This window comes from Xenia sp. Carnegie-2017, unplaced genomic scaffold, assembly GCF_021976095.1.
Source record: "Xenia sp. Carnegie-2017 unplaced genomic scaffold, XeniaSp_v1 HiC_scaffold_3, whole genome shotgun sequence".
Taxonomy (NCBI): Eukaryota; Metazoa; Cnidaria; class Anthozoa; order Malacalcyonacea; family Xeniidae; genus Xenia; species Xenia sp. Carnegie-2017.
The window spans coordinates 1755583-1778639 of record NW_025813493.1 but is presented as its reverse complement, the minus strand read 5'-3'; the positions used below and the strand labels follow the sequence as shown (position 1 = coordinate 1778639).

Here is a 23057-nt window from a genome sequence, read left to right as displayed (position 1 = left end):
TCTACAGACGTCCTGTTTTGTTTTGTGGTTTGAAATATAATTTCCTAAAGTTCCATAATGAGTTCTTTTATTAAGATATCTAGCTATAGTGTTTGCGTTATTCCCCGAGAAATATTTTTATTGTCAAGTGGATGCAAATTGAAGCTTTTCAGTACAATTATTGACGTATCGTTTTTATTATTTATGTCACTATGCAATAATGATAAGTACTCAGTTTATAAATAACGTCAGTCACTCAAACACAGAACGGTCATGGGGACTAAGGAGAAACGGCAAGGTCACATGTGGGGAGACCTTTTTGGGAAACTAGTGTGTCTACAGGTGAGGTATTTACAAGATTTTGTGATTATAGTTGAGATCATACATTGTGACTGACTGAGCGTACGTACGATGTAGGATTAGCTAGAAAAGTGGATGATACAGACGATTTTCCTTTTTTAAAGTAGTCTTAATCTTTGATTTTCTGGTATTTTGAAAATAAATTTACAAAATATTTTTGAAGATACGGACGCTGATTGGTTAAATGCCCGAAAACCCCGTATTTCAGAAACTCTATTACAGTCTCGTAAAAGTATCGCAGAATGCATGGTTTGTGCGGAAACTTTTAATGAAAAAATTTTTCAAACAACATGTCAATAAATTTGTCTTTTTAATATTTCTTTAATAGGCTATTTCATGAGTGTAATAAAAAACATATTTACTTGTTTCCATTGAGTTATAAAAATATGTACTTGTGAAAGTTTTTGAGCAACTCAAAATTGCTCGGTAGTACTCGCCGTCGCAATTCGTACTCGTGGTTGCCACGCAACTTTTTGTTTCTCAAACTTTCTCGCGTGTAGAAGCACGGAAAATATTTTCTATTTCTCACATGATAAATGAATGCTTATTTTTATACGTAGCTACAGACGTATGCATTAGGTTGTCCTTCTCTGTTTAAGCTACTACTACTACTACTAGTCATAGTCTGACAATGATGTTAAAAAATGCATGCTCCGTGCCTGATAATGTCGTGAATGTTAGCACATTCCAGTAAAATGAACTGAGATCAGGAACTTGTTATGTTAAGTTAATAAGAGCTGTCGAAATGTGGGTGGGTTGTTGTTGTAAAAGAGTTGTGATGTGAATGATGTGATTTGAGGGAGATCAACAATAAAAGGCAATTACTCAAGTTCAATTTGGACTTCCTCGAACTAATTTTGGGAATCGAACGAAATTCACCACAATAAAGATTACATATCAACGTCATGATAGAATAATAATGGCTACTTATTTTTCTTATTTTTTTTACGAAGCATTTGGACTACGTAGCCATTAATTAAAAATTATGACAAACAAGAACATTATATTAAAGCAATTGTATAACGTGTAGCTCCTTACTCATTTGGACAAACAGTCAACCAACCACAGTCAATTAATGTCTCAAAGTATTGTACTAAGTAAATACATGACTGATTTGTTCTTATGTGAATTGTAAAGTATACTTGTTCAAAAATCTATTGTTTTCATTCATTACTTAAACTACTGAAAAGTCATGCCTAAAACATATACAAAGTTTATTAAACTGGAAATGCTTATGTACTCAACAGATGTTTTATGATCAAGTGTTGCTAACATTTTTGTTATTTTGTTGTTGATGTGTTAGGCACGTGGTTTAAAACAGCCAATCACCAGTTCTCTTCTGCCATAATGACGTACAACCAGGTATTGATTTATAACTAGGTTATTGTGAATATTACAGACTCTTAATAAAGGTAAATATGATTTAAATACGTAGAAGAAACTTGTTGGTTAAGGCAAAGGAAGATCTTGATGAGACAAAAATTCGTGTGATTGATTTCGAATATTCTTGTTATATAACTACAGGTGAAAAAAATAGAAGAATAGTTTTCTTTTGAACCACAATTGAGGAAAAATGGAAGGAATATATTTTCATCTTCACGCTGCGTAAAGTTGTCAAATATTATGATTGTAAGATTTTATGGTTAAAATTAACCTCCCAAACTATAGCTCATATGAAAAGGATGATCTGCTGATTATAATGTAGTTATCTATTATCGCCGTATAGGTTTTTACCTCTGTGTTTAGCTGCCGGAGGTATTATGTATTCCACGTCGAAAATCACGAAAATATTCGTGTTTTTAACAATATTATAAAAATTTGCACAAAAGTTGCTTTTTTAACGGCCTTGAAATCGTCCTGAAGGTTTGTTGTTTTTATATCACCTAAGCTCTTTGATATTTCAGGTACTTTTTGTCCGTACGTATCTACAACCTTATAATGAAACGTATGAAATCGCGTTAGATGAGATTGAAAAACTAATTAACGAAGCTGACATTTAAATATTATCACAATCGTCCTCTTATATTAATATAGCGCAAGATAAACTTTTAAAGTTCTTTTTTAAGTTTCTATGGGTACGTATGTCTTGACTGATTGACTGACGTAAATCTCGTTTACTCAAGGTTCAGTTAAGTCAGTTTAGAGTTTACTGACACCATTTAGGTCAGTTTTAGGTATACCTAGGGCTTGTCAAGTTATAACTGATGCAATTAATACATAACTTTTGAAAGCAATTCTCTTTTTTATTACATCACGTTCGATTTACATCACGTGACTAAGTTACCTTTTTCGTTGTTTATTGTACCGTGTTAATGTAACCTAAACACCATTTGCCATATTTAAAATACCATATCTTATAAGAAACATTCTACAACGAGCAATGTTATAAATGCGAACTACCACTTCATCAACTTTTTACAAATACTTTGCGTTATTTCTTCAAAAACATTTGTGTAAATACATGGTCTTTGGCACTAAGTTCTTTCCATGTGGATTTATTCAGAACAGAGGTTACCATTCAATATCTCTCATACGTTATGCACGTATTTCTTTTAATAATCAAATCAATATAAAACAGAAGAGTTGGCGGTGTCTAAGATGCGTAAACATGAATGGTTGTATTTTGATTTGCAATGTAGTGAAGTGTGAAGGTGTTTATAAATATGTGAGTTTTTTTCGGAATGTGTGTGTTCTTTAATGCTTGTGGAAAGATGGCGAGTATGCCGAAACATGTTTACGATAAAAAAAACTCGTCGTTCATTTAAAATGTCTGATATCCATCGTGCTTTTAAGAAATTTTGTGATTATAATTGAGATCATACATTGTGCATTGTGACTGACTGAGCGTACGTACGATGTAGGATTAGCTAGAAAAGTAGATGATACTGACGGTTTTCTTTTTTTAAAGTTGTCTTAATCTTTGATTTTCTGGTATTTTGAAAATAAATTTATAATTGGCACTGATTGGTTGAATGCTCGCAAACCCCGTATTTCAGAAACTCTTTTTCAGTCTCGCAAAAGTATCGCAGATTGCGTGGTTTGCGTGGACACGGAAAATTTAAACAATATGTCGTTAAATTTGTCTTTTTAATGTTGGTTTTAATTTATGAATGAAATACATACTTGTGAAAGTTTTGGAGCAACTCGAAATTCATTGAAAGTACTCAATTCGTGCTCGTGCTTGGCACATAATTTATTTTTTGTTCCAAACTTTCCCGCGTTTAGAAACAAGTAAATTTTTTTTACTACTTACGTGATAAATGAATGCTTATTTTTATACATATGCATTAAGTTGTCGTTTTCTGTTTAAGCTACTACTTTTGCTAGTCAGTAGTCTGGCAGTGATGTTGAAAATTGTATGCTTCATGCCAGATGAAGATCAAATATCAACGTCATGATAGAATAATAATGTTTCTTATTTTTCTGCGGTTTTTTTTAGTATGCTGCCTTTGGACTACGTAGCCTTTACTTAAGAATTTTTACAAAGAAGAACATTATATGGAAGCAATTGTATGACGTACTTACTTATTTGGACACACAGTCAATCAACCACAGTACTAAATGAATAAAAACTATAGATTTTTTAATTACTTAAAATTCAAATAATCACAAATCATTAATTTATTTAATAATATAATATGAGACATTAACTGCTGAAATGCTATGCACAAACCATATACAAGGTTAATTAAACTGGAAATACTTATGTGTCAAAAAGATGTTTTAGGATCAATGAATTTATATGTTGCTTACATTATTGTTATTTTGTTGTTGATGTGTTAGGCACGTGGTTGAAAACAGCCAATCACCAGTTTTCTTCTGCCATAATGACGTACAACCAGGTAAAGATTTCCAACTAGGTTATTGTGAATATTATGGGTTTTTAATAAAGGTTAAATATAATTTAAATACCTATAGGAAACTTGTTGGTGAAAGCAAATGAAGATCTCGATGAGGCAAAAATACGTGTGAAAAAAAAGAGAGAAGGATAATTTTCGTTTAAACCGCAAATGAGGAAGGAAGAAAGGAGACATTTAGTTCTATATCTGGAATATTATTTCATCTTTGCGCTGCGTAGAGTTGTCAAATATTATGATAGCAAGGGTTTTGTTTGTTCACTTAAGCCCGCCGCACACTGGTAAACTTGCCGCGCGTACTTGTTATTCGTGACAAGTGTGATCGACAAAATTAAACAAACGCGCATTTGATATTTGACTCATCTGTCATTAATGACAAATGTTGTTCAAAACTTCCGCGCACACTAGGAAATTTTCTCGATCACACTTGTCACGAATAACAAGTACGCGCGGCAAGTTTACCAGTGTGCGGCGGGCTTTAAAGCAGTCATCAATTATTGAGCAAGGGGGGGGGGAGATCTGGCAACAAAACAACCATATTGTACCCATAATGCTTTTCAACCAGCTGCTTATCTTTCTTTTGGAGCATTTTAAATTATTTATTTCATCAAAACTTTTCAACTTTTCTTATTTTAAACATCGTTTACCTTGTCAAACTTTTTTATAATATTTGTTATTTTTTGATTCAGAGGATACGATATTGGTAATCATTTCAGTGAATGGATATTTGATTATAATCATCCACATTATCCCTTTTTTACCGGAGACGTCACCAAATATGCTTCTTATGATCAAAAGGTAATTCACTAATATATGTAATAATTTAAAAAAAGATAAAAACAATTTTATGGTGAAAAATAACCCCCGAACTATAGTTCATATGAAAAGGATGATATGCTGTTTATAATGTGGCTATATATTATTGCTTGATTTGAGTTACAGCATTTATAGCTACCATGTGTTAATGATGTGATGATTGTGCTTTTCTTTGCGGTATAACTATTTATTCTCAGTACTTTATTTCTGTTTTTCTCGTGTTTTTTTTTTGCTTTTGATTGCTTTGCTTATTTTGCTTTCTTCTCTCGGTGTTTTGCCGTAGAGGTATTTCCCTCGGTGTTTTGCCGTACAGGTTTTCCCTCGGTGTTTGCCGTAGAGGTTTTTTGTCGTCGGTGTTTTGCCGTAGAGGTTTTGTCGTCGGTGTTTTGCCGTAGAGGTTTTTTGTCGTCGGTGTTTTGCCGTAGAGGTTTTATGTCGTCGGTGTTTTGCCGTAGAGGTTTTGTCGTCGGTGTTTTGCCGTAGAGATTTTTTGTCGTCGGTGTTTTGCCGTAGAGGTTTCCCCCCTCCGGTGTTTTGCCGTAGAGGTTTCCCCCTCCGGTGTTTTGCCGTAGAGGTCCCCCCGGTGTTTTGCCGTAGAGGTTCTCCCCGGTGTTTTGCCGTAGAGGTTTTCCCTCGGTGTTTAGCTGCTGGAGGTTTACTGTATGCAAAATTTGCATAAAAACTGGTTTTTTTTGTCCTCGGCATTTTCCTGAAGGTTAACTGTTTTTATATCACTTAAACTCTTCGAAATTTCAGGTATTTTTTGTCCGTGCGTATTTACAAGCTTACAATGAAACGACTGACGTCACGTTAGACGAGATTGAAAAAGTTATCGACGAAGCGGATAGGTATATATTTTTAACAATTGTCCTCTTGTATTAGTATAGCGCAAGATAAATTTTGGAAATTCTTTGAGAATTTCTATGAGAACGCATGTCTTGACAGATTTATTTTCACTGTCTTAGTTCTCCTTTATTTAAGGTTCAGTTTTTGGAATACGTCAGTTTACGGTTTAATGACGCCATTTAATTTAGGTCGGTTTTATGTATACCTTTATAGGCTTTTATTACACAGCCTATTCAAGTAACTTTTTACCTATTGTACGAATGTGCTTACATATTGGCGTCGGTTTTGTTTTTCTGCGAATAAATGTTTTAATTTTACTTATGTTTTAAAAAAATTTCTGAAATAACATCATTCAGCTTTGTTTTCCTTTTTTCTATAGATTGTCTCTTCTTTCTCATTTCTTTTGGGCGATGTTTTCAATTCTTCAGAGTTATAAATCCTCGATCAATTTTGGTTATCTCGTAAGTAGATAAATTTTTCAATAGTGTTGTTTATGTTTCGATTTGCAACACGTGACTGAATGCCTTTTTCGTTGTTGTATTGTCGTACCGTGGTAATGTACCTAAACAACATTTGCTATTTTAAAATACCATATCTTATAAGGAACATTCTACATCGAACAATGTTTGAAATGTGCACCACCACTTCATCAACTTTTTCCATATAGTGTGCGTTATTTCTTTACAAACATTTGTATAAATGCATGGTCTTTTGCAGTAAGTTCTCTCCATGTGGATTTATTCAGAACAGAGGTTACCATTCAATAATCTCTCATACGTTATACACGTATGAGAGATATTGAATTTTTCGTTATTTACGGATTTCTTTTAATAGTCAAATCAATATAAAACAATTCCCAGCTGTATTATTAACCGAAAGATCTCGCATTCAAAGTATTAATCTCACATACAACGTATTAGTCTCAAATACAACGTATTAGTCTCACATAAGTAAGTAAAATGGACTCCGTCGTTTCGACGTATGAGAGTTCCACACACAAAGTGGAACATCCTGGTCATTGAAATTATAGTGAAGGCAGCTGATCAGACTACAATCACTCCGTACCCTTCACGCAACTACAACGCTGATATCAGCGTGACACAGGGTGACAAGGCTGCAACATTGCAGATGCAGATACAGTCCATCGAGGACATAGTTTCCTCTACCAAATTTCCCTCACATGGCTTTGGTCAACCCGGGTTAGGTTTTCAGACACATTGCCAGATGTGCCACGAGCCGGGATTGAACCCGCGCCGTCTGGCTTAAAGCTCACGCAATTAACCATTCAGCCACCCGCCCAGTCTCACATACAACGTATTAATCTCACATACAACGTATTAGTCTTCCATACAACGTATTAATCTCACATATAACGTATTAGTCTCACATACAACGTATTAGTCTCACATACAACGTATTAGTCTCACATACAACGTATTAATCTCACATACAAAGTATTAATCTCACATACAACGTACTAGTCTCACATACAACGTATTTAAAAACGTCAGAAAATATATAGAGAAATGCGAACCTCAACTTAAATTGGAAATGTTACGCAAATATTACGTTTACTGCAAGATGGTAGTTTAAACAGTTCTTAAAAAGAACTATGAGGTACAAGCCTTTTATCACCATTGTCCAGTATTATTTGAAATAAAACATGTTTTGCGAAATTATTTATTCTAAATTATCTTTAATTGATTTAATTGATTAAGCTGAGATCAACTTTCCACATTAGCAAAGGCTATTGAAAACTGAGCTGTAGTCCAAGCAGCGTATTGCGTTATATCTTTTTGTTATTTTATAAAGGATAGATAAAAAATAGTCCTTTTTTTGTTTATTAAAATATGTTCATAGGAAATTTTATCAAAAACCTAAACAGACAAACAGTTAATTGCATGCAGTTTAACTTGTGCATTACCGTACGTTGAATGGGCCTCTAACATGTACACAAACCTGTTTACATTTTTGCAGTAAATTTTGTCTCAATTACTCCTTAGTAAATATTATTTTAATAAGATTGCCTTTTTAGTATAATGGGATGATGTTATGGACCTCCTTAAAGCTAAAGTTGATGTGTAGTTAATATGACTTCATCAAATTGATTACTTCTCTTTTCTTTCAGGAATACGCCCTTTTCGAATGGAATGCTTAAATCATTTCAGGCATTTTCCGAGGAGAAACCTGAGACAAGTTGCGTCATAATAATGGTAAAATCCATTGTGATGTTTAGGGTGAATTTTGAGCCCGTCACAAGTTGCTGATGATCGAGAAATTCATTTTGGTGATTAGAAAGAATATCATTCCGATGTAGCATGTATGTAAATTATCTCCACCAATACAATTGTTTGTTTGTGTCTCCATTCAAAGTCTTCTTGAATAACGGGGTTTCTTTTGAATTTAAAAATTACGAACAGTAATGGGCTTAAATGTAAGGTGTGTATGACTGCGTTCACCTGTGTGTGAATTTCTACTCAAATTTTAAATGAATAATATAGCGGCTTAACTCTATCTAAACAACAGTTAGACACACTGTGTTGTCTATAGGTTATGTGCAACGATTCTCTTTGGCGGGAACAAGATTGCTTCATGACAAACCAGATAATAATATATCAGATAGTCACATGACATGCATGATAAATCCAAGATGACGTTGGAACGAGGCAAAAAACATCAAAATTTTTTTGCAATTAACTTTCACCACAAACGTCAAAGAAATGAAAGAAAAGACGTCACTGCAAAACTATACCATTAAATCTGCCATCATTTGCTGAAGAAAAAAAATTTATTATTTCACCACAATATTTTTCAACAATTTTTTCCACGCTCTTTTAAAAGTATGATGATTGTAAAGGTTCAATTGAAAGAATTATTATCAAATGTCAATATTATGCAAAGTTTCATAAGATATATTCATCAAAGTTAAGAAACACAATATTTAAAATTTCTTTAAGGTTTTATTTTCATCTCAGTAAACTTTAAGGATTTGTTTTTTTTTCCAGTGATACCAATTCACACCACTTCCACTATATGCTCCTCTATAGTAGTGCCCATTCAGGTTGGAATAATGACAACTTTTATACCACCAAGCACCTTTGTAGTCAGTGGCACAACTTCTTCCTGATTTATCATTATCTGAATCTTTGGTTGAAAACGCCATGCCATTATGATAAGATAATGAATCTCCAGCATTTCCTAAGAAAAGTAATTTTGCTCAGAAAAATTAAAAATTTCGCTCATCTAATTTTGCTTGGAAACACAAAAATTACCGAAAAATAGCCTTTTTTGCTTTGACAGCTTCATTTTGAATGATTCAAACAATATTATAAGGATAGACAAGTGGGTTTTACATCCTTTTAGTGAAAAAACACGAGGGGTGTCAGTTTTGTATTCAAGTTATAAGGCATGTTTTCACGTGCCAAAAAAAAGTTCGCTTTTCATCCTTCTAAAAAGAAGCTTAAACATGTACAAATGTCGTTCAAACTTGTTTTATATTAAAGTCCAAACACTGTTTAAGGTTTTTAGACATTAAGCTGGCTCGAAGACCACTGTTTTTGGCAAAAAATCCTGCAATTTCGCAGTGGTGTATTTCGGCTCATTACCTCAATTGTTGTATTTTTTCGGTATGTTTTAAGCTCAAAGTTAATTATATTTTTATTGACAAACAAGGCTTTAGTTCGAAACCAACCGTTACTATCCGTTTTTATCAAAACTTGGAGAATCCCCCATCGCAAACTGCAATCATTCATATCATTCAAAAATATTGTATATATCAAAATGTTTTTTCCTCAAACGTTTATATTTACGTATTAACTTACCAGAATATTTACCAAGACTTAGTTGATATTTTTTATTTTCATTCTTTACAGCAAAATAGTCATATTCAGCATATGCTTCGTTTCCTGACCAGTCTCTCAGGTCTACACGAAGTTTATTTCTTCTTGCAGATGTTAGTCGGTATATTTTATCCAATCCAAGCCAGACTTCGCCTTTCAGATCACCAAAACCTTGTTTATAGTCTTTCCAACCTCGATAGAAGTTTACACTTCCATCTTGTCGTCGTTGAAACACAGTCCAACCTCCACCAGATGACTTCATATCACAGAAAACCTTAAAGTAACCCTGACCATCAGGATTAATTTGATAAACTCCGTTCTTTTTTTCACCTTTTTGTACAGATTTGCGCAGTCTTTCCTGGTAATGTAAACAAAGAGATCTGTCATGAAATAATATGTTGTTAAATGTCACTCTTGTTATCTTAAAATCATTCTTACCTCTTTCAGACTTTCCTGTGAGTTTTCTATTTTCTTTGTAAAGAGCTTTCAGTTGTTTTTCTAGTTTTTTTAGCTGTGCTTGAATTGTTGCTACTTTCACATCGATTGTTTTCATTTTTAATGACAAATTAATCATTTTAAGTTCAATTTTCTTAATTTGTTTTTGCAATTTTACTAATTTGTGCGTTTGTACATGTGTCTTGTTGATTTTGGAATGAAGCGCAATTTTAAATGCTTGAAGGTGCTTTGTTTGTGTTTGTAGATTTTTGTGATATTGTTTCAATGTCTTTATTTGCCCTTTTATTAATGCAATTTGCTTCTTTAATGTTAAATTTTTTTGAACAACTTTCAAATTGCGTCTCACGTCAAAGTTGAGCGATGAGAAATTATCTATTAAATTACTTTCTCTTTCCCTTGTTAACTTTGCTCTACAGAAATAACCACAGAAATGAGATCATACATTTACCATTTTTTACTAACCATAACCATTAGGACATAATACTCTTCTAATCATTGATTTAATATAGCCAAAAAATGAAATTCTTTTAAAACAAACTCGTAAATAAATTGATAACTTAACATAGTGGCTAATTTATAAACTTACTGAAAATGGCTTGATGTTTATAACGTAAGTAATAGCAAACATTAAAAGAAATCAAATGTCGCGTTAAGATACGCGGTAGAACATTATAGAAACATTGATAGCGTTCAATAAAGTTAAGAAAAAATCCCAAAATTAAACTTATCCTTCAATAATAACACCAATACAAAATGACTGACTTACCCTTCAATAATAACACCAATACAAAAAATTACGACCAACGCAAAAGCAAATTTTGCCATTTTATGGTATGTGATCGATATCCAAAAGCTTGGAGTGAGGACAAGATCATGGAAGCTCTATTTATGTATTTGGCCAACTGTATTTTAATAATTTATGGCGAACTATCGATGATGCATCCACGTAATTTCATGTTGAGTATTTATGAAGAATAGAGTAGTTTCAGCTGATAACAAAAGAGTTTAATTATTTGAGATTTAGACAGTAGCCATTTTGTGCTCGAAGTTTTGTCCAATGAATTTGCACTATTACAAGTTCTCCTTGATTATGCAATGTGTAAAAGACGAATTTTGCGCCACCATTTTATTGTATATTATCAAAAATGATGTAAATCAACTTGCACGAAAAAATTTTTGTTGTCTTTAGTATGAAAAGCAATTTTACTATTTATAAGGCATAATAGACACAACAGTTTGTCTACAAATTCAAGCTGAAAATATTGCATCATATGTTTGCAGTTTGTAGTTAATTACACATTCTGTTGTTTACTTATTTGACATTTTGTTGTATAAAACATAACAAATTTACAAAGTGTATAAATTTCTATGCCTAAAACTCAACCCAATTCTATTCCTGTCTACAAGTGATAGCTATGTATCCTTGTTTTCACATTCAAACTCAACACTAAATTAAATTAAGTAATTTATTCATACACGACTTACAAAGAAACCTTTATAACGTGGCACTCGATACAGATCATTTTCAAATATAGCTATATTTTGTGTACATACTTTTGATGCAGTAAAATTGATTACAAGCTGTATTTCGCCGTTGATCATTCTTAAAACAATTTATGTTGCAGCTATATTTAACCAAACAGGCAATAATTCCACCAGCTGTCTCCAGTATAAAAATTATATAAATATAACTCTATTATCTCAAACTGCGATGTTATTGTTAATATAAACTTTGCACGCACATTGAAGGAAATTGTTGTGTCACAACGAACAACACATGCAATTACGAACATATTAACGTTATCAACATGAATTTTGAAACTTCTACTTTAAAATAATGAATGTTAGGACATTCTTTTTTGAACGTGGTCCAAAATGAGAAAATGTTTTATTTACAGTTCATATCGCCAGCATGCTCATGTAATCCTGCTGTCAATCTTTCTGTGTTTATACTCACGGCAAAAACAATGAATTTAAATAGACATAAATAAGGATGATGAAAAGCTGGACTAAAACTTGAGAACTAAAAAACTAAACATCACTTGAAACATAGCTACCATAAAGGTACGTAGCTATAAACTTCTACCTCTCAAATTGACTAAAATTATCCATTTCAAAAAGTAGCATGTGTTGATGTGCTTATTTTTAGTTTCAGCAAGCTATTGAAATTGATAATTAATTCATGCTTTAATTTCAAAGGAAACGTAAAAACACAAACGTGGCATTTATAAAAATATACGTTATAATGATATTAGTTGAAGTAATTTCAGTTGTTGTATATTTCTTAAAATGATAAATTTCTCACTATTCTACAACATGTCTTTTTATTTATATATGTACGTTCATGCCTTATTTAAAACGTGATCTTTTAGAGAACCTGACATCGATGATCTAACTTGAATTAGTTGAATATGCCAGTATTGTATCGATTCTCTTGGCCTTTGTAAGGAACACGACAGTTTTACTAGACGTTTAATAAGAACTTGTATTTCCAAAGTGATTGACAATCATTCCTCTTTAAAACTTAGATATTTTTTACTGATGCATGTTGTTACGTTCTGGCAGAATTGTCTACACCGATCCTATTGATATTCACAACGTTTCTGAAGATTGCAGAGCGAGCATGCTGTGTACAATGGCTGGGTACTGCAATATAAAATTAATACGCATGCGCATCATTGCTTTTCTTTTTAGCGCGCTTTCGTCAGCGAGAGCGACGCTGAAGATTTTTGCTCTAAATTACTCATTACATTCCTAACGAATCGGAGATGACTTTAATCCACTAAGAAAACGATAAACTGTTACAGCAATGTGATTACCTTTCTTTAACATTTATAAATTTGATTCGGTGTTGTAATGTTGTTTTATTTACTATGCTTTTGGTAGAGGATAATTAAGCCACTGATATGTAAACTAAGCTGGACTATTTATCCACGTACATATATAGTAGGCTATGTGAACAAAAACGCTTCTCTCTACGGCAAGGAAACTATTGAAGCCAAAATTAACCCATCGAGTCAAGAAATTGTTGACAAACAAAAGAAAAAACAAGGGAAATATTACAACTGTGGCAGCAAGCCATTAATAGATCTCAACCTAGAAAATACAGTACGTATACGACCAGACCAGACACGTGCAGGACATGAAAGAAATAAGTGTGTAACCAGAAGTTTGTACCCACGTCGTACCAAGTTATTTCGGAAGGCTAAATATGCAGACGGAACAGAAGACATCTGGCGTTTACTAAAGAAAGGGAAAGATTGATACAGATTGTACTGAGGAAGAAAATGAACAATCTGAGTCCGAAGACCCAAATAAGCAATCGTTGCTGTTAAGTTCTCTACGCAAGACACGTCCACAAATGTCAGTATAGAAACCAATCAGGCACGACCAGACACCGACACATCAAACCCCTCAATCAATAGAATGGAGATTATGAATGAGTTGATTACACATCCTGTTGTTTACTTATTTGATATTTTGTTGTATAAAACATAACAAATTTACAAATATATAAAATTCTATGCCTAAAACTCAACCCAACTGTTTCCTGTCTACAAGTGATATACATCCTTTTGATATTCTGTCTCAGCACTCAATTCAACTAAGTAATAATCTGTATGCACGACTTACAAAGAAACCTTTAAAACGTGGCACTCGAACAGACATTTTCAAATATAGCTATATTTTGCGTACATACTTTTGATGCATTAAAATTGATTACAAGCTGTATTTCGTCGTTGACCATTCTTAAAACAATTTACGCTGCACGAAGTTATTTCGCCTTTAACACTTTATAAAGTATTAAAGTTTATTTGTAATGAAGTTTGTTAAGGATTCTGCTGAAAATTTTGGTGAGACATTTCTTTAAAATGAATATATTATTTCTATAACATGAAAAATTTCTGTTGTTGAAAAACAATCTGTTTGCTATAAATGCTACTGTTTGTAGTCTTTTATACAGCATGAGTCATCATCATCATCATATCTTGTCGCGCCAGGGCGATCCAAACTCGGGCTGGAAGTTTGAGGGTGTTGCGCGTGTTGTAGCAATCAGTCGAAATCATGGACGGCACGTGAAGCCTTGCTACTTGTCCCCATATGAGTTTTATCCAATCTTTAATTTAGGAAAGAGTTAAATATATGGGTTGAGGAATGACACAACTTCTGTATGTGTTTAATGATCATACAGGGGTGAATTGTAGGGGGCTCAGCCCTGTTTGTCCAAATTTTATGCCTTGTATTGCCAGTTAAATACATATATATCAAAAAGCTAGCAGCACTTTAAAATACATCGGAAAGCCAGCAACTTTTAATATATATCAGAAAGGCAGCAACCGTTGTAATATACATTAAAGAGCTCAAATAGCTGAAATTATGGAGATATGCCTCTGTGATCTTATAAACCAAAACCTACAATTAAAATATCATTGACAAGTCTAGAAGAGAAGTAATGTTCTACTTTGAGCTACAGAATTAGGGTATATTTGTAAAATTCATTACCAAAAATATATTGTACTCAGCTGTTTCAGTGAATATCCTAATTATAATTACTTTATTTTTAAATGATGAACTATAAATACAAACTACAACATGGAAAATCGTAAGAGTTTCTGTGATTTGGTGTAGTTGTTTGTTTTAGTGTGGAAGTGGCTAAGATTTGTGAAGTGTGTGAATTGACCCATTTCAGAACATAATGAGAAATCATCTTCGATTAGAAAACAAGCCTTGGAGTAAGAAAACTATTGAAACTGCATTAGCACGAACTTTACAATGTTATTTGTTCCAAAAATGGTTCTCTACTTGAGTCAGTTAATTGAACCTTATATCAAAAGCAGTTCAGCACAACAATCACCATACGCAATAAAATTTCGTAAGTTCGACGTAAAGGCATTTCTTTCATTTTACGCATTATTATCTCAAAATACTGTATTACTAGCAGTAATTTACGGTGGCCCAGAGGTGCAATACACAAGCACAAATTCAAATACACAAACACAAATTATAATATGCAAAATTCATATCCGGTTAATTTGCCAGCCAAATGTGTTCTGAATTTACAAAGTTGCCGAAGTGCAGAATATTGTCATATTCTTATATTTTCGTTTTATTTCGAGAAAGTAAGATAAATACAAAACATTCGTGAGGTATTTATTACATTTAGCGTTCATGTATATGTTCGTATTATCTTTCCCGGCTGTTGGTAATGTAAACTTGAACACCATGTTTTGTACAGTATGCAGAGTTCACTAAATTCAAGGGGTAATTTTTGTGCTAACTGGGGGACGGATCTTCGAAAGTCCGACGAATTAAAGACCTTGCGGAACAGTGATCCATCAACATCAGCTGGGCCTTCTACTGATCTTTGTGCCACCAAACTTTGACTTTTAAAGAGTATTTGGCAGATATTTCATTTGCCACTGTTGAGACTAGGAAGCGTCAAGATCGTTTTGTCTCCACGAAAAAGAGGAAGAAAGATGAGACTGTCAAGGTTTGTGATTATTACTACCTCTGCAAATAGGTCATGTCAATAATTATTTGAAGGATGGGTGATGGTAGTGAATAATTATATTCAATGCTTGTTTTATGTAGATATTAGTTATGTAATTCCCACCTATTTAAGCTGAAATATAAAATGCTGCTATAGAAATTTGTTTTTTGCAGTCATTCGAATCAACACGATAATACTTTTGTGGCATGCTTTAAAAAATCAGGCTCAGGTTTTCATGGAGAAGGATGGAATAGTATTTTCCATTTAAATGTCTAATTACTTTTTCATTCTTCATCAAACATTTTGTGATGCCAGATCATGAACACCTAGTAACTCGATATTTTTTCCACTCCAGATAAACATTGGAATTATTGAGCTGGATGGGAATCATTTGAAAATTAAGCGAGGCTCACTTCTTCCTATTGATGTAAAAAAATGTGATTCTCATGTTGTCATAAAAACTGCTGGGGTGGAGAAGCAACTGCCTCACAATAAGCAACTCCGTGATGAAAGTTCCGAATAGGTTTTGTTGTACCCAGATATGGAGTTTTATATTTACCAGGCACAACAGAAACATTTTCTGTAGAAAAGTACAAGGAGTCCCTTGGCAGGCCATGCAAGTCGTGTGAATTTGTATGTTTGCAAGACTTTGGATTATGAAAGTGAGGAGGTTTTCTATTAATTATTAAAAACACTTTGTTAATGTGTAGGCAATTTATTAATGTTGATTAACACCTAATTATGAGCATTTAGTAATCAAAGTAATTCTGTAAGGTCAAGTATATAATAATTTTTGCACCATTTGGTTAATTTTATGAAACTATCATGATACAAATAAAATTAAACACTTACTCTATAAGGAGCTAATATTGCACATTAATACTGTAAAAGACAACATTCATTTAGATGTTATACTTGAGAATTCCAATATGAGTGCATAAGGAAATCAGCAAAAGTGTGTTATGCAACAATCTTTATTTAAATAAATGACATATTTGATAAAAATACAAATATTTGTTTTGTAGTTGCTAATGAATTAGTTGATGATGTTGTGGAAGAGCAATTAGATTTGGAAGAAATCAGACTAACAAAGACTCAAAATGAATCATTGTGCACAGAACCACAGCTTGGAGAAGAATCACATTCCACAACTTTGGTTGGACTGTCATCTATTGATGATGCAACTTTAACACAACATGCACTGGAGAACCTCCAAAATTGTGATGCTTTTGAGATGAATACTTTCCAAGGTTTGTGAGTACTATATAGTCTACTTGTTCTTGTCTGTCTTTTTACGGAAAAGATGTTCTACTTACATATTATAGAAGAAAAATATCCAGTAATTTGATGTTCAACTAATATTTCATGAAATGATGAGTGGGTATTGTGATGATCGTGCAAAATATCATTGTGAATTCATTCAAAGAATGTGGATGAATGGAATTTGAAAATAGAACAGTCAGAAATGTTGTGGCTTGTCACCCATCTTTAGTATATTAAGTGTTGTACATTGCAGGTGAAAGTTCTGAAGGGGCTGCTTTTGTCCCAGAAAGTATGGCAAATGAGGTTATAGAGCGAGAAGTGTTGCTTATTCCTCGTTGTAATGTGAAAGCTGATTTGCTGCACTATTTTGAAAAAGGTGATATTTTAAAGAAGTGTGTGGATGTCAAGATGATAGATTCCAGAGGTGTTGAGGAAAAGGGCGAAGGAGTCGGCGTTGTCAGGGATGCATTTTCTCTGTTTTGGAATGAAATAGTTTCATGTCAGGCGAGGATGAACGAGTCCCAGTGATTCGTCATGACGTTTCGCGGGTAAGTGGCAAGCGATAGCTAGAAATCTTGTGAAAGGTTACACTCAAGAACGCTATTTTCGAATAAAAATTTCTCGCGTTTTCTTGTGCTCCTGTCTTTTTTCGAAGATTATGTCTCAGAAGATATGTACCTGAGTTCCTTTATGAAGTATGTTTCGACCACTAAGTCTAGTGTGGTTGAAAATGTACTCTCATTCTCTTGCAGTTGATGATGAAGATGTATAGGATTTTTAACAGCGTTTGAGTGCAAAATCTAGCGTTTATACAGCGTTTGCCGTATAGCTTTTTCCCTCGGTGTTTTGCCGTATAGCTTTTCCCTCGGTGTTTTGCCGTATAGCTTTTTCCCCTCGGTGTTTTGCCGTATAGTTTTTTTCCTCGGTGTTTTGCCGTATAGCTTTTTCTCTCGGTGTTTTGCCGTATATATTTTTCCCTCGGTGTTTTACCGTATATATATTTTTCCCTCGGTGTTTTGCCGTATATATGTTTTTCCCTCGGTGTTTTGCCGTATAGCTTTTTCCCTTGTTGTTTAGCTGCCGGAGGTATTGTGTATTCCAGGTCGAAAATCACGCAAATATTTGTGTTTTTTACAATCTTATAAAAATTTGCGCAAAAGCTGCGTTTTTATCCGCCTCGAAATCATCCCAAAGGTCTGCTGTTTTTATATCACCTAAACTCTTTGATATTTCAGGTATTTTCAGTTCGTACGTATTTGTAAGCCTATTATGAAACGAATGAAATCACGTTAGACGAGATTGAAAAAGTTATTGACGAAGCTGACAGGTAAATTTTATAACAATCGTCCTCTTATATTAATATAGTGCAAGATAAATTTTTAAAATTCATTTTTAGGTTTCTATGACGTAGTTCTCGTTTATTCAAGGTTCAGTTAAGTCAGTTTAGGGTTTACTGACATCATTAAGGTCAGTTTTAGGTATACCTAGGGCTTGTCAAGTTATAACTGATGCAATTAATACATAACTTTTGAAAACAATTCTCTTTTATCACATCGGCTATTCGTGTACTTATTTAGCCATTGTACGCAAGTGCTTACATATTGGTATTGGTTTTGTCTTTCTGCGAATAAATGTTTTAATTTTACTTATGTTTTAAAAATATTCCTGAAACATCATTCAGCTTTGTTTTTCTTTTCTTCTATAGATTGTCTCTTCTTTCTCATTTCTTTTTTTGGCAATGTTTTCAATTCTTCAAAGTTATAAATCCTCGATCAATATTGGTTATCTCGTAAGTAGATGAACAGTTAAATAGTGTTGTTTACCGTTAGATTTACATCACGTGACTGAATTGCCTTTTTCTTTGTTGTATTGTCGTACCTTGGTATTGTATCCTAAACACCATTTGCTATTTTTAAAATACCATATCTTATAAGGAATATTCTACATCGAACAATGTTAGAAATGTGCACCACCACTTCATCAACTTTTTGCAAATAATTTGCGTTATTTCAACACAAACATTTGTGTAAATGCATTGTCTTTTGCACTAAGTTCTTTCCATGTGGATTTATTTAGAACAGATGTTAGTCAGCAATAATAATGTATCAAACTTGTACATAATGAGCACAATACATACGAGCAAACCTTCACCTATATAGGAAATGTTACGCAAATACTACATTTACTGCATGATGACAAATTTCAGTACCTTTCATAAAACCAAATTGTTTATGACGATTTTTAAAATTATTTGTTGGGCTCTAATATTTATATTGAGAATCCGCTTCCCGCCTGGCACTTCATTGGCAACAATGCCTTTAACAAAAATATATGTATGCTAATACTTCAAACTAGAAATAGGTTTTGGTCACAGATTTGCATTACGACATTTTAGTGCGTACAATTCTGAGAGTACTGCAGTAGCCTGCCCTTCCAAATAAAAAGTAAGTAGAAATACTCACTCACTTTAACTTTTTCAAACGTAGTTCCTGTCTCATCAGCTGCCTTTTGTATTGTTTCATGTTTCTCCTTTGCCGTTGTATTCATTCCCTGATCGTAATAAGACTTCAAGATAGCTTTTTGCAAGTCAATTAATACTTCATACTGTATTCCAGTTGCCGCCATCTAGATATGGTACACGTGTGTCGTGTGCATGTCGTGTGTTGATGATATATAAATTGGTGCATATATAAATTAAATATGGCGTCAATGAGAACGCTTAGAGGATCTCCTACATCACATACATGCGACGTTCTCAATTTGAGAAGTCTTGCTTCAGGCGATTGAGAACATGCGACACGGGTAATGATTTGAATTTTTTTCAAAACCGGCTTTTAATGACAAACTGTTATTTGTAAATAAACGTCTTACCTACAAATATGTAGAATTATTTGCAGGTAGTTGACCAATCAAAAGTGACATTGCTTACATAGTGAATAATGATGTAAGATTATTGCATGAAACGTATGATACATCAAGATTGCGTGAAACGTGGCAAAAAGATAGATTTAGCTACTTACAGAGCAACATCTCATTAAAGAAATGAGTGAAAAGACGTAACCTTAGAATCATATAATTACCTAAATCAGCTCTAATTTATAGGGATAATATTTCACCACAGTTTTTATAACAAGTTTTTAACGCTTTTTTAAATGATAATGATTATAAGGCTCTTTTAAATGACATAAAAGCTAAAATGTTTTTACTATATGTTGAAAGTTTCATTAGAAATAATGATCAAATTTATAACATCACAGTTTTTGGAAATTCTTTATGGTTTTATTTTCATCTCAGTAAACTTTAAGGATTTATAAACTTTCCAATGATACCAGTTTACACCTTTGTATTTCTTTTGGTTGCCACTATAGTAGTGTCCATTCAGGTTAGAATCATAACAATCCTTATACCACCAAGCACCTTTATAGTTAGTGGCACAGTTTCCTCCACGATACTTATCATTATCTGAATCTTTTGTTGTAAACGCCATGCCTTTATGATAAGATAATGAATCTCCAGCATTTCCTAAGAAAAGTAATACCTTTCAAAAATGGCATTTAATGCAGTTATAGAATTCTTCTGAACTTGCAGAAACTCCCCCAAAAAGGGTTTTACGTCAATGGTAGAAGATTCTTATAGCGGTTTTTTGGGGGCTTTTATGAGATTTGCCAATCAGTTTTTTTTATTTTATGTAGTAAAAGTGGAAGGACTGATATAAGTGTATACATTATATAACACTGAGTTTTCATTTCTTATATTTTGGTGCATGTGGGTATCAAACCACAATCACATTATAATATTGTTACCATTTCTCAAAAACTTCTTGTAGCTGATTTATTTAACAATTTGCTATAAATCTTGTTTCAAAATGGAATAAATATATTGCAAAGGTAAAATTTGTCAAGACTTTGACTTTGATCCTACTCTCATTTCCCAGAACATTATTTCTACATTCAGCCTTAACTCATTGCTCTCACTTCTATGTTAATTAATGAATGGTATTTAATTTTTATTGTAATAGAACTTTAAAATTCTTTATTGACTTGATGATATACCTGTAGTGTTGTCCGAGACTTAATTTATATCTATGTTTTTTATTTTTCTATATGTAAATTTATCCACATAAACTTGAATGAATTTTAGTAACGTTTATATACTTATAAATTCATTATATATGTAGTGATGTTGAAAAAAATCACGAAAACCGAAATACCGGGCTTGTGACCGGTATAGCAGAGTATACCTCTGGGACATGTAACGCAAGGCTCTCTGCTTTTGAGCAGACTTGTCTTGTTTACTAGGAAGAGGAGTGGAAGGTTAATTTTCAAATGTTGTTAGATAAGGTCGTTATTGTTTGTAGTTGTTGGATAGAGCACTATGCTATCATTTTCTTGTTTATACATATATAAATAATCTTGGAATGGAGGCCTACATTTAAAATCATATACTGCAGGCTTGCATACCATTGACATAAAAGGTTTTAATGTTCATTTAAGTCCACATAATTTAGCAATGTTTTAATCCACGATGTTTAGGCGCATGCTCATTACCTGTTAACAAAGCTACAATTGAGTTTTCATTTAATCTTAATGATACGGTAACCGCAATCCATGAATGATCTCTTATTGTAACTCAAAAATTGTTTTCGTAGGGTGCAACTTAATCATTCACACAACAAAATGATTTTTTATGGTTGTTCAATGTATTTTGTTGTAAGTTTGTAAGATCAAATTGAGTATGTTTTTTGAGATCTAACAAGACTTCCGCTTAAAGTTCGTTAACCGTTAAGATATCTATGTTTCTCCCAAAAATGGAGACTTGTACATGGAAACTGGAATCACTCAAATCATTCCAAAGTATAATGCTTATATCAAAATATTGCTTAGAAATTTGTCCATCAAATGTTTATATTTACTTATTGACTCACCAGAATGTGCACCAAGACTCAACTGATATTTAAGTGCTTCATTCTCGACAGCAAAATAATCATATTCAGCATATGCTTTGTTTCCTGACCAGTCTCCCAGGTCAACACGAAGTTTATTTCTCTTGGCTGATGTCAGTCGGTATATTTTATCCAATCCAAGCCAGAATTCAGAAGTAAGATTACCAAATCCTTGTGTATAGTTTTTCCAATCTCGATAAAAGTCTACACTTCCATCTTGACGACGTTGAAACACAGTCCAACCACCACCAGATTTCTTCATATCACAGAAAACGTCGAAATAACCCTGGCTATCTGGATCAATTTGATACACTCCGCTCTTTTTTTTACCTTTTCTGTAAAGATCTGCACAGTCTTTTCCTTCAGCTAAATGATAAAGAGGGAATTCAAATTCGAACCCTTCTATTCTTACAGAGCTTATAAGTTATATACGTATGACAATATACAGTTATATTCTTCTCTTGTCTTCTGGAAATAATTCTTACCTTTTATTTGGGTTTGCATGAGATTTTTATTATTCTTGAAAAGCTCTTTAAATTGTTTTTCAAGACTTTTTAGCTCCGTTTGGGCAGTTGCTATTTTTGCTTCAAGTGTTTTCATTTGTAATGATAGCTTAATCATTTTAATTTCAAACTTCTTGATTTGTTTTTGTAATTTTATAAGCTTACCCCTTTGTGCATGTGTCTTGTTAATTTTTGATTGAAGCTCTATCTTAAATGTTTCAAGGTGTTTGTTTTGTGTGCCAAGTTTTTTGTGATATGCTTGAAGTGCAGCTATTTGTGCTTTTATAGATGCAATTTGTGTCTTCAATGTTACATTTCTATGTCCAGATTTCAAAGTGCGTTTCATGTCGAAGCTTATTGATAAAAAATCCTTTTTTGAATGATCTTTTACATTGTTTGCTCTCGCTCTATACAGAAATAGAAACAAAGTAATACAAATTACAATAAAATCATCTTTTATACGACATATATTAAAAATATGTAATGTTTCGCCTCCTTTAAAACCTGAAATATTTTTATTACAAACATTTACATTCAGTAAATTTAAAACAAGTTTAAAACTTACTCTTGCATGAGAGCACCAATGCAGCCAAATACCAACAATGCATAAGTGAAATTCGCCATCTTGTAAAATATCTAAAGCCAAAGCAAAAACTCTGCGTGCAGACAAGATAGGGGAAGCTCTATTTATGTGTTTTGAAAAAT

General features: G+C 33.0%; 3 protein-coding genes and 5 long non-coding RNA genes across 8 annotated transcripts in view; 4 read left to right on the top strand and 4 right to left on the bottom strand.

Annotated features, from left to right (window-relative positions):
- The window catches only part of LOC124454538 (choline kinase alpha-like), a 60181-nt gene extending 51809 nt beyond the window's left edge, over positions 1-8372 (top strand). The window contains exon 11 of the mRNA XM_047005327.1: positions 8089-8372. Within this exon, the coding sequence (XP_046861283.1) occupies positions 8089-8125 (37 nt within the window). The 3' untranslated portion in view covers positions 8126-8372. The remainder of the gene's footprint in view (positions 1-8088) is intronic.
- Positions 4090-4445, top strand: LOC124454546. Its single transcript, XR_006951496.1, has 2 exons — positions 4090-4181; positions 4258-4445. It is a non-coding gene; the product is annotated as an uncharacterized LOC124454546 (long non-coding RNA).
- On the top strand, positions 4841-5828 carry LOC124454552. Its single transcript, XR_006951507.1, has 2 exons — positions 4841-4994; positions 5769-5828. It is a non-coding gene; the product is annotated as an uncharacterized LOC124454552 (long non-coding RNA).
- A 240-nt stretch (positions 8373-8612) lies between the features above and the next one.
- Positions 8613-10172, bottom strand: LOC124454812 (ryncolin-4-like; the record flags this gene model as incomplete). Its single annotated transcript, XM_047005563.1, has 2 exons — positions 8613-9056; positions 9680-10172. Coding segments are annotated over 2 exons (720 nt in total), but the record flags the coding sequence as incomplete, so codon positions are not given.
- Positions 10173-10181: 9 nt separating this feature from the next.
- Positions 10182-11002, bottom strand: LOC124454553. The gene is made up of 2 exons (XR_006951508.1): positions 10920-11002; positions 10182-10563 (listed from the first exon to the last, which is right to left on the bottom strand). It is a non-coding gene; the product is annotated as an uncharacterized LOC124454553 (long non-coding RNA).
- A 4192-nt stretch (positions 11003-15194) lies between these two features.
- Positions 15195-18640, top strand: LOC124454547. Its single transcript, XR_006951497.1, has 6 exons — positions 15195-15644; positions 16000-16306; positions 16670-16894; positions 17161-17455; positions 18143-18234; positions 18613-18640. It is a non-coding gene; the product is annotated as an uncharacterized LOC124454547 (long non-coding RNA).
- LOC124454551 lies at positions 18611-19157 on the bottom strand. Its single transcript, XR_006951506.1, has 2 exons — positions 19117-19157; positions 18611-18799 (listed from the first exon to the last, which is right to left on the bottom strand). It is a non-coding gene; the product is annotated as an uncharacterized LOC124454551 (long non-coding RNA).
- Positions 19158-19832: 675 nt separating this feature from the next.
- Positions 19833-23057, bottom strand: LOC124454540 (techylectin-5B-like). The gene is made up of 4 exons (XM_047005330.1): positions 22918-23057; positions 22335-22759; positions 21832-22215; positions 19833-20429 (listed from the first exon to the last, which is right to left on the bottom strand). Exons 1-4 carry the CDS (start codon positions 22974-22976, stop codon positions 20179-20181), a joined length of 1119 nt encoding a protein of 372 aa, XP_046861286.1. The 5' UTR covers positions 22977-23057; the 3' UTR covers positions 19833-20178.